Source organism: Artemia franciscana, chromosome 21, assembly GCF_032884065.1.
Source record: "Artemia franciscana chromosome 21, ASM3288406v1, whole genome shotgun sequence".
NCBI classification, from domain to species: domain Eukaryota; kingdom Metazoa; phylum Arthropoda; class Branchiopoda; order Anostraca; family Artemiidae; genus Artemia; species Artemia franciscana.
The window spans coordinates 33,591,707-33,605,406 of record NC_088883.1 but is presented as its reverse complement, the minus strand read 5'-3'; the positions used below and the strand labels follow the sequence as shown (position 1 = coordinate 33,605,406).

At 37.3% G+C, this 13,700-nt stretch overlaps 1 protein-coding gene and 1 long non-coding RNA gene across 5 annotated transcripts in view; one reads left to right on the top strand and one right to left on the bottom strand.

Moving 5' to 3' along the window:
* Window positions 1–13,700, bottom strand: part of LOC136040961 (uncharacterized) — a 289,351-nt gene that overhangs the window by 66,110 nt on the left and 209,541 nt on the right. The gene's annotated exons all lie outside the window — the stretch shown is intronic.
* Window positions 1–13,700, top strand: part of LOC136040958 (V-type proton ATPase subunit E-like) — a 98,275-nt gene that overhangs the window by 33,919 nt on the left and 50,656 nt on the right. For all 4 annotated transcript variants that reach the window (XM_065725411.1, XM_065725414.1, XM_065725413.1 and 1 more), the window contains one exon: window positions 12,231–13,271. In XM_065725411.1, coding sequence (XP_065581483.1) covers window positions 13,113–13,271 — 159 coding nt within the window. In that variant the 5' untranslated portion in view covers window positions 12,231–13,112. The remainder of the gene's footprint in view (window positions 1–12,230; window positions 13,272–13,700) is intronic.

The window sequence follows — 13,700 nt, the reverse complement described above, 5'->3', positions numbered from 1 at the left end:
TTACGTCCAGCGTGCTGAAAAGTATGCGGGTTGTATACGCGAAAATTTCACCAAATCGTGGTCGGTATAACCGAAATGGACTATGCCGTCTTTATTCTAGTTTTTGTGCCCCTGCTGTTTTTTATCTTTCTGGTTTTGCTTTCCTCCTTCGCAAGAAGGATACAAAGAAAATACGCTCAGGATATTTTAAGTATTGCAAGTATTTGCTGTGTCTGCCTCGGTGGTATCGGAATCATACAGTCGTCTCTAAATTTGACATCGTTGATGCGCCCTCGCGACTGAAACATTTATCTAAAGATATATGTTTTAAAACTCGGCAAATGGTCGGTGTTTTTGACCCTCTTTGGCCATTTTTTGATTGGAGGTAATTTATTTATGTTGTATGTCGTTATGCTGCTATGTTATTTATGTTGTTATGTTTTTTGTCTTGTTTTTTCTTTTTTGTGTGTTTACTCCACAGTTTAATGTACTTTGTGGGTTATAAATAAATTATTATTATTATTAATGTGCCGACCCCTTCCAAATGACAACCTTCTTTGGCACATTTTCACGCCTAGGGGGTATAAGCATTTCCCTCAAAATACATTCATAAACTAAAAATTGAGCATTGTTTTTATTTTTTTAGCAGAAACGCCAATTCATTACTAGATTGTTATGTTCCATGGCTGTTCCAGGCCCTTGACACTCAATGGCTGACAAACGGCAGCCATTAGCAAACATTATCATACATATGACATTTTTCGGGCACTTTCCTTCAAAAATATTTGACTACACTAGAATTCATCGTTTAAACCCTATGAATAAATCGCCATTAACGTTCCTTCTGATGTCTCCTAGTAATTTAGGTCAGCATGGCACAATTTACCAGCCCTCGATGACACCCTTCTGGTACACATTATCCTACCTGAGGGTTTTTTAACCTGTTTTCCTAAAAAACAATCTATAAGCTAAAAAATGACCATTGTTTTGTTTGAGCAGCGGAAACATACCATCTCATAGCTAGACTGCAATGTTTCATGACCATGCCAGGCCTTTGACACTCAATGGCTGACAAACGACACCCTCTAGTAAATATTATCACAGCTATGACTTTTTTCGTGCATTTCCATGCAAAATATTTGTTCAAACAAGAATCGATCGTCAAAACTTAATGAAAAAAATCCCCATTAGCGTTTCTTCGGACGACTTAGCGATTGAGAACAGCGTGATACATTGGACACCCCTGATGATACCCTTCTCGCCCACATTATCACACTTCGGTTTTTTTCAAGCTTTTACCCTCAAAATAAATTTACAAACTAAAAAATGACCATTTGTTTTTTAGGAACAGCGGAAACTTGCCATTTCATTGCTATATTACGATGTTCTATGGCAATTCCAAGACCTTGACAGTCAACAGCTGAAAAATGACATTCTTTAACAAGCATTATCACACATATGACATTTTTGGGGGGATTTTCCTAAAAAAAAATTATTCTTTTAAATTGGAATCAATCGTTTAAACTTAATGAAGAAGATATCCATTAGGTTTTCTTCTGATGACTTTTAGAAAATGAACTTAGTGTGGCACAATGTACCAGCCCTCAATGACACCTTTCCGGTGCATATTATCATACCTAACAGCTTTTAATATTTTTCAAACAAAAAATACATAGATAAACTAAAAATAGCTATTGTTTTTATTTGAACAGCGGAAACTTGTCATTTCATTGATACACTGCGATATTCCATGATAATTCCAAGCCTGTGAAACTCAATGGCTGACAAACAACACCCTCTTATAAGCTTTATCACACATAGGACATTTTTAACTATTTCTTATGGCGAAATATTTGTTTACCCAAATATCGTTTAATCTTAATGAAACCGTTTAAATCGTTTAAACTTAATGAAAATCTCCAATAGCCTTTCTCCTGATAACACTTAACAATTGAGGTCAGCGTGGCACAGTGTAACACCCCTGATGACACTCTTCTGGCGCATGTGATTACGGCTAAGGGTTTTTGAAGTTTTCATCCTCAAAATAAATTTATAAACTAAATTATTAGTGGAAGCTTAACATTTCATTGCGATATTGCGATATTCCATGGCTATCCCAATTCTAAGAAATTCAATAGCTGACAACCAACACCCTCTAGCAAACTATCCCACATATGAAATTTTTTTTGTCATTTTCCAAAAATATTCGTGTACGCTAAAATCGTTTGTTTAAACCTAATGAAAAATCCCCCTTTACGTTTCTTCTGATGAATTTAAGCAATTGAGGTTAGAGCGGTACACTCTCAAAATAAATATAAAAACTAAAATAGACCATTATGTTCCATGGCAATTTGAAGGCCGTGACACATGGCTGACTCAAGGTACTCTCTAGCAAGCATTATGGCACATGACAGTTTTTCCTGCATTTTCTTACGAAAATATTCGTTTACGCAAGAATAGCTTACGCAAAATTTACGCTAGAATTTTATTCTGAAATCTATTGCACGCGGATTTCCTTCATGGAACTTATTTAGTATTGTTTTTTGAAAAGCATTTGAAGCGGATTTTGTTAATAAAACTTGATATACGTTGATTTTTGTTTGTGAAACTTGTTGCTTGTAGCTTTTCCTCTTAGTAAAGCTTTCACATTCGTTTGTCTCCTCGTGAAACTGATGTTGTTTATAAAACTTGTTGCGTGTGGATTTTTTCCGTGGAACTTATTGCTTGCTTATTCCGTTGATGAGCCTTGTTGCTTGTCGAATTTACTCTTCGTGAAACTGTGCATTGATTTTCTCACAAAACTATTTTTTTTCATGGAACTCCTCGCATTTTGATTTTATTTGGAAACTTATTGCATGCTGATATTTCTTCAAGGAACTTGTTGCATATTGTTTTTTCTCTCCGTGAAACTTGCATATTGATTTTTGTCCTCGTGAATTTTTCTAGTTTATGTAACTTGCTGAGTGTTGATCTTTGTTCGTGGAACCTGTTGCATGCTGACTTTTTGGCGAACAAAATCACATGTCGCATGTTGTTTCTCTTCGTGAAACTTGTACAATCATTTTTCTCCTCGTAAAACAGATTTTGTTCAAGGAACTTATGGCGTGTTTATTATTTCTCATGGAACTTGTTGTGTGCTGATTTTTTGTGTGAAACTCCTTGCATGTTGATATTCCTCTTCGTGAAACCTGCATGTTGTTTTTTTCGCCTTGTGATACTAAGTTTATTTATGGAACCTTTCGCATGGTGATTTTTGGTTTTGGAACTTGTTGCGTGCTGATTTTGTTCTCGAAACTTATTGCTTATTGATTTTTCTCTTCGTGAAACTTGTAAATTGATTTTTCTGCTCATGAAGCTATTTTTGTGTATGGAACTTGTTGCGTGTTGATTTTGTTCATGGAGCTTGGTGTGTGGCAATTTCTTTTCGTGAAACTTTTTAAATATTGATGTTTCTGTTCATGAAACTTGTACATGAAATTTTCTCCTCGTGAAACTGAATTTGCTTATGCAGCTTCTTGTGTGCTGATATTTTTTCTTGCAATTCGTCTTTTGGCGATTTTTGTTCGTTAAATTTCTTGCATGTTTACTTTTCTCCTTGTGAAGCTTGTACAATATTTTTCTCTCATTGTTAAACAGATTTTGTTTATAGAACTTGTTGAATGTTGATGTTCTATTTTCGTGGAACCTGTTGCGCGCTGATTTTTGCTGGTGAAACATGTTGCATGTTAATTTTTCTCTTCGTGAAACTTGTACAGTAATTTAATTCCCTGTAAAACATATTTTGTTCATGGACCTTGTTGCATGCTGATTTTTTGTTCGTGAAACTTGTCAAATGCTGATTTTTTTTGGTAGATTCTGTCTCGTGCTGATTTTTGCTCGTGAAACCTGTTGCCTGCTGATTTTTCTCTGTAAAAATTGTGCATTGATTTTCCCTAATTCTGAAGCTGATTTTTTTCATGGAACTTGCTGCGAATTGATTTTGTTCGTGAAACCTGTTGCGTGCTGATTTTTGTTCGTAAAACATGTCAAATTCTGATTTTGGTTCGTGAAACTTGTAGACTGTTGATATTTTGCTTCTCGAAACTTGTGTATTGATTTCTTCGTCTTGAAACTGATTTTTTCATGAAACACATTGCGTGTTGATTTTTGTTCGTGTTGCTCGAACTGGTTCGAGCAATTGTGCGAACTTGTTCCTCTCTAATTTTTTTCTTGAAACTTGTAGTATGCTGATCTTTCTCTTCGTCAAACTTGAACATTGATTTTTCTTCGTGAAACTGATTTTGTTCGTGGTATATATTGCGTTCTGATTGTTTGTTCGTGGAACTTGTTGCGTGCTGATTTTGGTTCGTGAAAATTGTAGTATGGTGATCATTCTCATCGTCGAACGTTTACATTGATTTTCCTGATTGGAAATTGTTGTTTACCGTTTTTTCCTCTTGGAACTTGTGGCGGGCTGATCTTTGTTCGTTAAATTTGTTGCCTATTGATTTTTCTCTTCGTGAAACTTGTACATTGGTTTTTTCTTATCGTGAAATTGAGTTAATTCATGAACCTTGTTGCGTGCTGTTCCTGGAAATTGTTGCTTGCTATACCTGGAACCTGTTTCATGGTGATTTTTGTTGGTGAAACTTGTCGCATGTTTATTTATCTTCATGAGACTTTCACATTGATTTTCTCTCTTCGTGAAGCTAATTTTGTTCATGGAACTTGTTGCGTGTTACTTTTTTGGTCATGGAACTTGCTGCATGCTGATTTTAGCTCGTCAAACTTGTTGCACGTTGATTTTCTCTCCTTAATACTTGTACATTTATTTTCTCCTCGTGGAACTGTTCATGTTCATAGAACTTGTTGCGTGCTTTTTTCGTTCATGGAACCTGCTGCGTGCTTTTTTTGTTCGCGAAACTTGTACATTGAATTTTCTCGCCGTGAAACCGTTTTCGTTCACAGAACTTGTCTCTTACTGATTTTTGTTCGCGTAACTTGTCTCACGTTACTTTTGTTCGTGCAACTGGTTGCATGTTGATTTTCCTCTTTGTGAAACTTGTACATCGATTTTCTTTCATCGTGAAACTGACTTTATTCATGGAACTTCTTGTGTGTTAGTTTTTGTTTTTGGAAGTTGCTGTGTGCTGATTTTCTTTCTTGAAACTTGGAACATGTTGATTTTTCTCTTCATGAAACTTGTACCGTGATGTTTTTCCTGTCGAAACTGATTTTATTCATAAAAATTGTTGCGTGCTAATTATTCGTTCCTGAGAGATGTTGCGTGCTTGTTTTTGTTCGTGATATTTGTAGTATGTTGGTTTTTCTCTTCGTGAAACTTGTACTTTGATTTTTTCCTCACAAATCTTATTTTGTTGATGGAACTTGTTGCGTGATGATTTTTGTTCATGAAACTTATTTCATATTGATTTTTCTCTTCCTGAAACTATTACATTGTTTTTTTCTCCTCATGAAACTGAATTTATTCATGTAGCTGATTTTTGTTCGTGAAATTTCTTGCATTTTGATTTTCTTTTCATGAATCTTGTAGCTGGGTTTTCTCTCCTCGTGAAACTGAGTTAAATCATGGAACTTATTTGCATGCTGTTCCTGGTAATGATTGCGTGTTGTTGCTTGAGCTTTTTGCGCGCTGGTTTTTGCTCGTGAAACTTGTTGCATGTTGATTTTTCTATTCGTGAAACTTGTACATTGGTTTTCTCTCCTCGTGAAGCTCATTTTGTTCAAGTACTAATCGCATGTTACTTTTTGATCAGGGGACTTGCTGCAAATTCATCTTAGTTTGTAAAACTTATTGGGCGTTGATTTTTCTCTTCTTAAAACCTGTACAGTTATTTTTCTCCCCGTGAAACTGTTTTTGTTCATGGGACTTGAAGATCTTTGTTCAAGTGTAACTTTAAATTTTTGGCACAGTGCAATGCAATTGCATGCTTACAAGCAATTTCATATGCTCACCCAAGTTCCCGAAAGAAAATTTGCTGCTCTTGCTCCTTCACGATGGTTTTTTTTTTAACAAACTTTAAGGGGCCTGTTGAAACAATTGGACGCCTTGATACTTTATTGGACGGATTTAGCAGTTAAGAACCTGTCGCATGGTAACAACCAGGTTTCATCAACGCTACATTCTCCAGATGTCGTTATTAGTTTAAGATTAATTAAAAAAGATAAGACACATGATCAAACCTGTACAAACCGGCTGATGTTACCGGAATTGTTTTTGCAAATATGAATGCTCTTTACACTAAGGGCAATCCTCTTCTATTCTTTTTCGCTAGAGAGAATAGCTGGGTAAACTCAACAACGCTTTCAGAAACTCTGTCGTCTTCACGCTTGCAAACTTCTGCGAAAATTTCCATTTCAGACTGGAGCACTTGGACAGGCATATCTACTATCGGGAACGCTGCACTAAAAACTTGACACAGCGAAGGTCCATGGCTCGCAGGGCAATCCAAGTCTCATGGGGCAATCAAAGACAGGAAGTACCTGATCCTTTGTTTCTTCGAATGCTAGGGTCAACTTTTTCCCTAAGACTGTTAAAATTTTCTTAAACTCAGTAGCATGTGTAGCAAAAGCGACATCCGCAACACTTCACTCGTTCTATCGCCATCGGCGTATCTTCTAGGAAGCCGCCACTGACGATGGTATTGTCAATGTTCCCCCTTCAACCAAGAGTAGAATTATTCGTCAGTCAAGGGACAATCACCGTCCGCTTCTCTACAAATTAATTGCTTGGCCATACTGACGGATGTCGTTACTTGACCAGCGAGTTTGCTCTCATTGCTCATGGATTGTTTGATGACAGTCACTGTGGCTTTCATTAAGTTGCATGAACTGACGATATCCAGCTCTACTGATTGAAGTTCACGATTCAGGACTTTTTTTCGAGAAAGTAATGCCCTCATGAACATCAGCTTTGCTATGAATTCGAATCTAGTAATGGCACTAAGAAGCCCGTTGGACTTCGACTTGGTGTCTGTATCAAGGGTGTCCGAATTTGCCATTTCTCTCAGCAGTTCAACAACTTATGCCAGAACACTCCAAGGCGTTTCAAGCGACTCCTATCTCGCAGACCACCTTTTTCTGACATTCCCTTTACATGAAGCTTGCCTTCAACTTCTTCTACAGTCTTGTGGTACAGATTGAAGCGCTTGGATCCCCCAGTGAACAAATTATAGGTTTGCTGAAAGACACCAAACATGTTGTGGGTCAAGGAGCTTTATTCACAGTAATGCTCCACTATAATATTCCCTCCGTGGGCGAGACACCTAGGGCACGGAACATTTCTTCCGACTTTCTTGGAAATGTGAGCCTTTGCTCCCTCCAAACGGCCACATGTTTCAGAAAGATCGACCCCTTTCTTTGACTCAGAATCAACGACGATGAGTAAGTGCTCTTTAGCGGCTCCATCACCATCAACATATCGGACTCCTACAGCTAAACGCTCTTCGTGGCTGACAGCCGGTGTTCCATCTGCAAACACTCCAAAGAAGTGAGCTCCATTAAGTTCCACTACGATTCTCTGTACCCGCTCTGTTCCAACAATGGCAATCAATTCATTTTGACTACATCCCGACAGATAGCTGGTGACATGTGGCTTCTTCTGAGTACTCAGTCATTGATTCATTTCAGTGTTATGTCTCGAAAGCCTAGCTCAACGTAGTTGCCCCTTTACGATCTTTGCCGCAAAATGCAAGACCTTGTTTACCTAGAGAGGTGGTGATGTCGAGCAACATGCGCATGACGTGATGACCTCTCTCCTTTTCTTTTTCTGACTATATCTTTTCTGAGTTTCGCCTTGTCAACTAAGTAGGGCAAAGAGATGTCTCTTGCTACAAAAGAAAGGAGATCAGCACCAGAAGCTTAATGGCCATTTCATTGGAAATTAGTGACGATCATTCCAGGGTTGACACCATTGCTGCGCACTTTATGCCAGTTTCTAGTTCCGGCAACAAAAGCCACATCTTTGTTCCTGTATTTGCGTCCATTTCCAGTTGGGACCAAGGAACACGCGAAACAGTAGTTTAAACCAAATCAGTTCTAATCCTGTCACAAAGGGTATAACTGTATAGGGATAACTATTGGCAGCTGCTTATTGTCCAAAATAAGTAATGCCTAAAATCTGTCTTTTCCTTATACATCTGAAAATCGCGCTAAAGAACCACTTTAAAAGCACCAGACCGTAATCCGTCTATGCATCTTATTTGAGATGCTTCATCCGTGTTAAGCAGAAGCTGTCACGTTAAAATAGGCTAAGAAAACTACTACACGATTTAAAATAAATGTCCGTGAGCTTTTGTGTGGGCGAGTCTCTAGCATCGCCTGTTTCTGCAATAAATTCCTATTCCAGCTTCCCGAGTTAATTCTAAAAAAGGGCTTAAAGAAAGATCAGTATAGCTTGAACATATTCCATATCCAGTTTCTTGTACCAAAAAATGATTCAATATAAGGACACTCAATATTTGGAACAGAACAATCGCTGCCTCATGCACAGGACTATCTTTTGTAAACGAACAACCTGCAACTGCTCAGCTAAAAGAATTGCTAATCATTTCTTATTTGTAAGTTCAAAGTAAATATCTACTAATCAAATTATTGTTCTTTCTCCCTACCTGAAAATCTTAATACTCCTTCATTTTAGCATTTAATTCGCCTTAATTACGTACAACTGAAATTGTCTCAGAAGGTGATAATTACATCTTTAGGGAAAAATACATTTTTCAGCTCTGTTTGACGATAAAATTTGCCCACAATTGGTTAATCAGATAAGTTTGTGATAGCTAGTTTATGCGTTTAGTGTCGAAATTTCGGGAGGTTTACCTCACTAACTATTACGTGTATAATTACACTGACAACGAGGACACAAAGAGGCTGTGACTCTGAAGTACCAAAACAAGAGGCACCTCTAAAGACTGATTCAATGCTTTTTGCTGAGCTAAATTGACTCAAGCTTGCATCTTGTTGTTCAAGATCACTTTCACCAACCACGGATTCTTTGGGAGTTTTCTGCGAGCCACCTAACCGAAGCCATTTCGGAATGTCAAACAGGGTCGTCTTTTGCACTTTCTTTGGCTTTATCTTCACCTCAGTTCTGTTTTTCGGTTTTTCGGAATAATGCTTTTGCAAGTGGGTAGCTCGATAATATGAGTTGAATTCAAAATATCTCTCATCTTTATTTCCTTACACATTTCACAAACAAGCTTCGTCCTAGTTCTTTTTCCTTGTCCTCCAAACATATTCCTTTATTGAAGCACGATACAATACAATACACCGAACTTTCGTGTCTTATGGTTCTAGATCCAATGTCGCACTAATTCAAAATCACACTTACCTTGACGTTTTGGAACTTGATACAACTGGCGGCCTAATTTGTGCTTCCGTCGTTCACAATAAACCAGTTTGGTTTCCTAGCCAAATAGCATTTTCTGTATTTCGAATCAACATCGAGAATTTAGAATAAGAACGAATATACGTAATGTATTATTTACCGCGAGATTTTCGGCTCCATCGGTTTCATCCCCGATGCTGTATTTCTGACATTCCGAATTGCTGCGATTTCTGGTCAGCTGCTTTTTTACGTATAAAACGGAGATGGCTATCGTGATTTGCTCGACTAAATATTAGTTTGTTGGCGCTTATAGTGTGGCGCTATGTATGTTTTATTATGTTCTTCCAAAATGAAAATTGACAGAATTAGCTTCATTATGAGTTTGCTAGTGGTGGTCTGTGCCAACAGACTCGTATACTTTCGAGGGTTGTCCGACAAAAACTGACAAACTTTTGTTTCTTATATGCTTTAAAGGATTTGCTTTAATCTATGTTTGTTGGCGCTCTGTGCCGACATACAAGTAAACTTTCAAGCACTGCTCGATGAAGGCTTACAGAATTAGGTTTTTTTTTATGTGTTTGTTGGTGCTCTGTGCCGACAAACTAGTAAGCTTTTGAGCATTGTCCACCGAAAGTTGACAAACTTTTCTTTCTTATATGCTGTAAAGAATTTGCTTTAATCTGTGTTTGTTGGCACTCTGTCCCGACAGACAAGTAAACTTTCGAGCACTGCCCGACGAAAGCCCATAGAACTAGCTTTTTTATGTGTTTGTTGGTGCTCTCTGCCGATGGACTAGTAAACTTTCGAGCGTTGCCCAACTAACGCTTACAGAATTGGCTTTTTTACGTGTTTGTTGGTGCTCTGTAACGACGGACGAGAAAAATTTCGAGCATTGCCCGACGAATGTCAGGCAATGCCGGCCCCACTGCCAATGGCCTATATCTTAAGTGATAATAGACAATACAGTGATAAACAGAACAATCTACAGAAACATCGGCTGAGTTTATTCGTTTTTTTTTGCACTTGGCATTGCTATAAAGAAATGGTATCAGATGTACCTATTAAACTTTAAAAGTTCTCTCAGTGCTACAGAAATTGGAGTTTATCCTTTGCTCCTTGCTAAGTAATGACGTTAGAAACTTGGCTTACGGCAAAAAAGTCAACTTTCGAACTAAAAGATCTTTTTTTTTTGACGGCAGTCGATAGCTCTTGATGAGCTGATCATAGTATATGTCATCCATTTTTTGGCAGACAAATTTCTTCATGAAATTTACCAGTTTGAAAGTTTATAAGGGGTGGTAACTTCAGCATTAAGGTACACACTGAAACCAAAAATAGGCCAATACCAATTGAGAGACCTATAGGGAAGTTTTAAGCAAGAGTGTGCTGTTAGTTCCTAATCATCTTGGCAATGAGAGGTTTGCAACTTTTTCTAGTTGGTGTACCTATTATTTGTTTCCGCTGTATCTGATGGTAAGACTAATTTGCTTCCAGTGGCAAGACATGTAGGGGACTTGTTTATTTTAAGATCCTTACAGATTAACAACTTCAGCGTTTAATCGAAAGGAGGAAACAAAACCCAAAGTGTTGTTCTCGCGAAACTTTGCTCGTTGAAGCGGAACAAACGTTACCGTAGCACCTCACGTTGCCCATACAACGTAGATCTAATTTTATCCCTTTCAATTTGTGTGCTGGTTTTCCGATTAAAGTCATTTATCCGAGCCTTGGAAAGTCTAATTTCTTATTCAAAATATTCAAACAATTTATACGTAAAGTAATTATCTTCTACTTATATTTGAATTTCCTTTTACTTCCAATTTGCTTGTTTTGGGGGGTTGCCTACTTCTTTCTGTACAATGCCAAGTGAAACCACTGGCTTCTAACGGAAGGGCTGGGAAGTAAAATTTCTGTCAGTAGAACTACACCAAAAAGAAACTGCAACTGATGGATAGGATTAGGGATCCAGGATTAATAGTACACTTCCTACTAGTATCAGCAGTAGCATGGATGTATAGCCCTTCGTTCCATTCATTTTCCCCTTTAAGCATTCTCAGAAACTTCCAACTTCAAGTCCAAATATATTTTTGAGATACACCTTTCTGACTATCGGCAGGATAAACATCATTATTCTGCAGGAGAATTTCTTCATGCGCAGATTATCACCAGAAGAAATTTTCCCCGGGGAAATTTTTCGTAGGAAAGACTTTCCGTTGAGGGAGAGGGGAGGACCTATGAAAAATTTCTATAAGGGCGTGGGGTTTTCGGCATAGCTTGAAAGACCGATCAGAAATAAAATATATAACTTGTTTTTTCAACTGAAAGTGTGCTAAGGATATTTCTTCAAAGCGAATCATCCGCAAGAAAGGGGTAATTGGCAGGGAGGATAGAGCTGTCCAGGGTTAATCTCCCTAGAATGGTAAAGATTTTACTCGGGAGGGACTTTCTATGGAGGAATTTTATGCGGGGGAGGGGAAAATTCTTCCACGTAGAGTCGAATATTTCCCGGGACAATAGCCCACTCTACGTTAATCCGATTTTAGTCTTTAAGGTTTAGTTCGTTAAAAAACAATATTTACACTTAATAGGATTCAACTTTTTTTTAAACCAATGTTTCCACTTAATATATTTTACTAGAAAATAAGAAGATATCCGCTTTTGACTCAAATCCAATTGTGTGTTATGTTTATTCTTTTATTTGAGTGATAGATAAACAGCATTCAAAAGTGCAAGTTTTACAAGCAGACATTATAATATTTATTATGTCTAAATTATAGACGTGTTGGAAACGAATCTTGGCAAGCAAATATTTTCGATTTAATCACTAGAAACACAGCGCATGCTCTAATTTCGAAGAAAACTTTATCTGACGACTGAAAAGAAAAGTCAGTTTACTGCGAGAGGATTATTATTTTATTTTTTATTTCAGATGTATTTACAGCATTGAGCCATTAATGCAAAGTGACCAGAAGAATCAGTTTGAGGTGTCTTAACAGGATGAAATAAATTTAGTGACTTTCAATGATGTCTGTATTGTTTCAAGCAAGTAAAAATGTGTTTGTGTGGCCTTATAATCGAAAGGTGATTATTCCAATTATCCTGCTTTCCAAGGTGTAAGTAGCCATCTTTACAAACAAATATACTAAGACAAAACATAGCAACATTGCTGATCGCTAGTTTTAAAAATGTCAAGTTGTGCTCTCAGTTTCTGACAACGCACTGGGAATCGTCAAATAGTCACCTTCTTCTGTGCAGCAATATCACCAAACAGCAAAATGCATACTGTCTCAAAATTATGATCTGTAATCAGTAAATTGCGAGTGATCCGTTGCTATCTAAAATTCTTCAAAGTGCTTATCCTCAACAACTAGGTAAAAATGATGCACAATTGTCATCAATGCCACTGATTGCTGCTAAACAACAGCGCTAATTGCTAGTTTTAAGGAATCTCAATTTATGCTCTAAGTGTGACTCAAGACAGAGCATCGATAATCACCAAATAGTCACCTTCTTCAGTGCAACAGCTAAGAAATGTACCATCAGAAAATTCGAATTTGTAATCTGTAGAATATGAGTTGTCTTTTTCTATCTAAAATTCTCCAAAGTGCTTACCCTCAACCAGTTTGAGCTGAAAATGATGCTCAAAATGTCATCAATGCTGGCCAGCATATAGTAACAGCCTGACAAACCCAATGGATACCTAACCATGGCATTCCACCCCACTCGCTACTAATACTAGCAAATAAAGCCGAGCCTCAATTAATTACATAGTAATATCCAACGGCGATTAATTCTTGCTATTGGCATCCATATGTCGTACCCAACCCAGGACAAGAGCAGCTTATACAAGTCAGGAATGCCAACCCTAGGATTTAGTACAAGTTCAAGCACAAACACAGAGGACTGTGCTATTTCTAATGGATTTGCCAGGTCAATCGGAATTACCTCAAATGATGTCCTTGACCGCAAGGTAAGCTTTAGTTACTTTTTTTCTTGATTGTTAGCAGGAAAAAAACATGAGCTTACTGAATTCCAGTCGTAAAGAACCTCTCAGAGACTAAAAACGAGCTCGAAATAACTATCAAATATAGAATTATTATCAATAACTGTTTTGATCTACTATAGAGTCTTAGAAACACCACTGAAAGATTTGTTTATAGAGGAAAGCAAAGAACGATGTTAAAACTTAAAACCACAGAAACTATTCCGTTTTCACATGGCTGTCTCCTTACCCCCCTTCCAACTCTTTATGCTAAAATTGTGTAGTGCTTTTTTAAAAGCGTTTATTAGATAGAGGTTAATTGTTAGCGCGCCTAAATTATTGTCTTTCTAATTGGATAAAGAAAAATTATTGTTGAAAATAAATGTAAAATCAACAAATTTGTCAAAACTACATAGT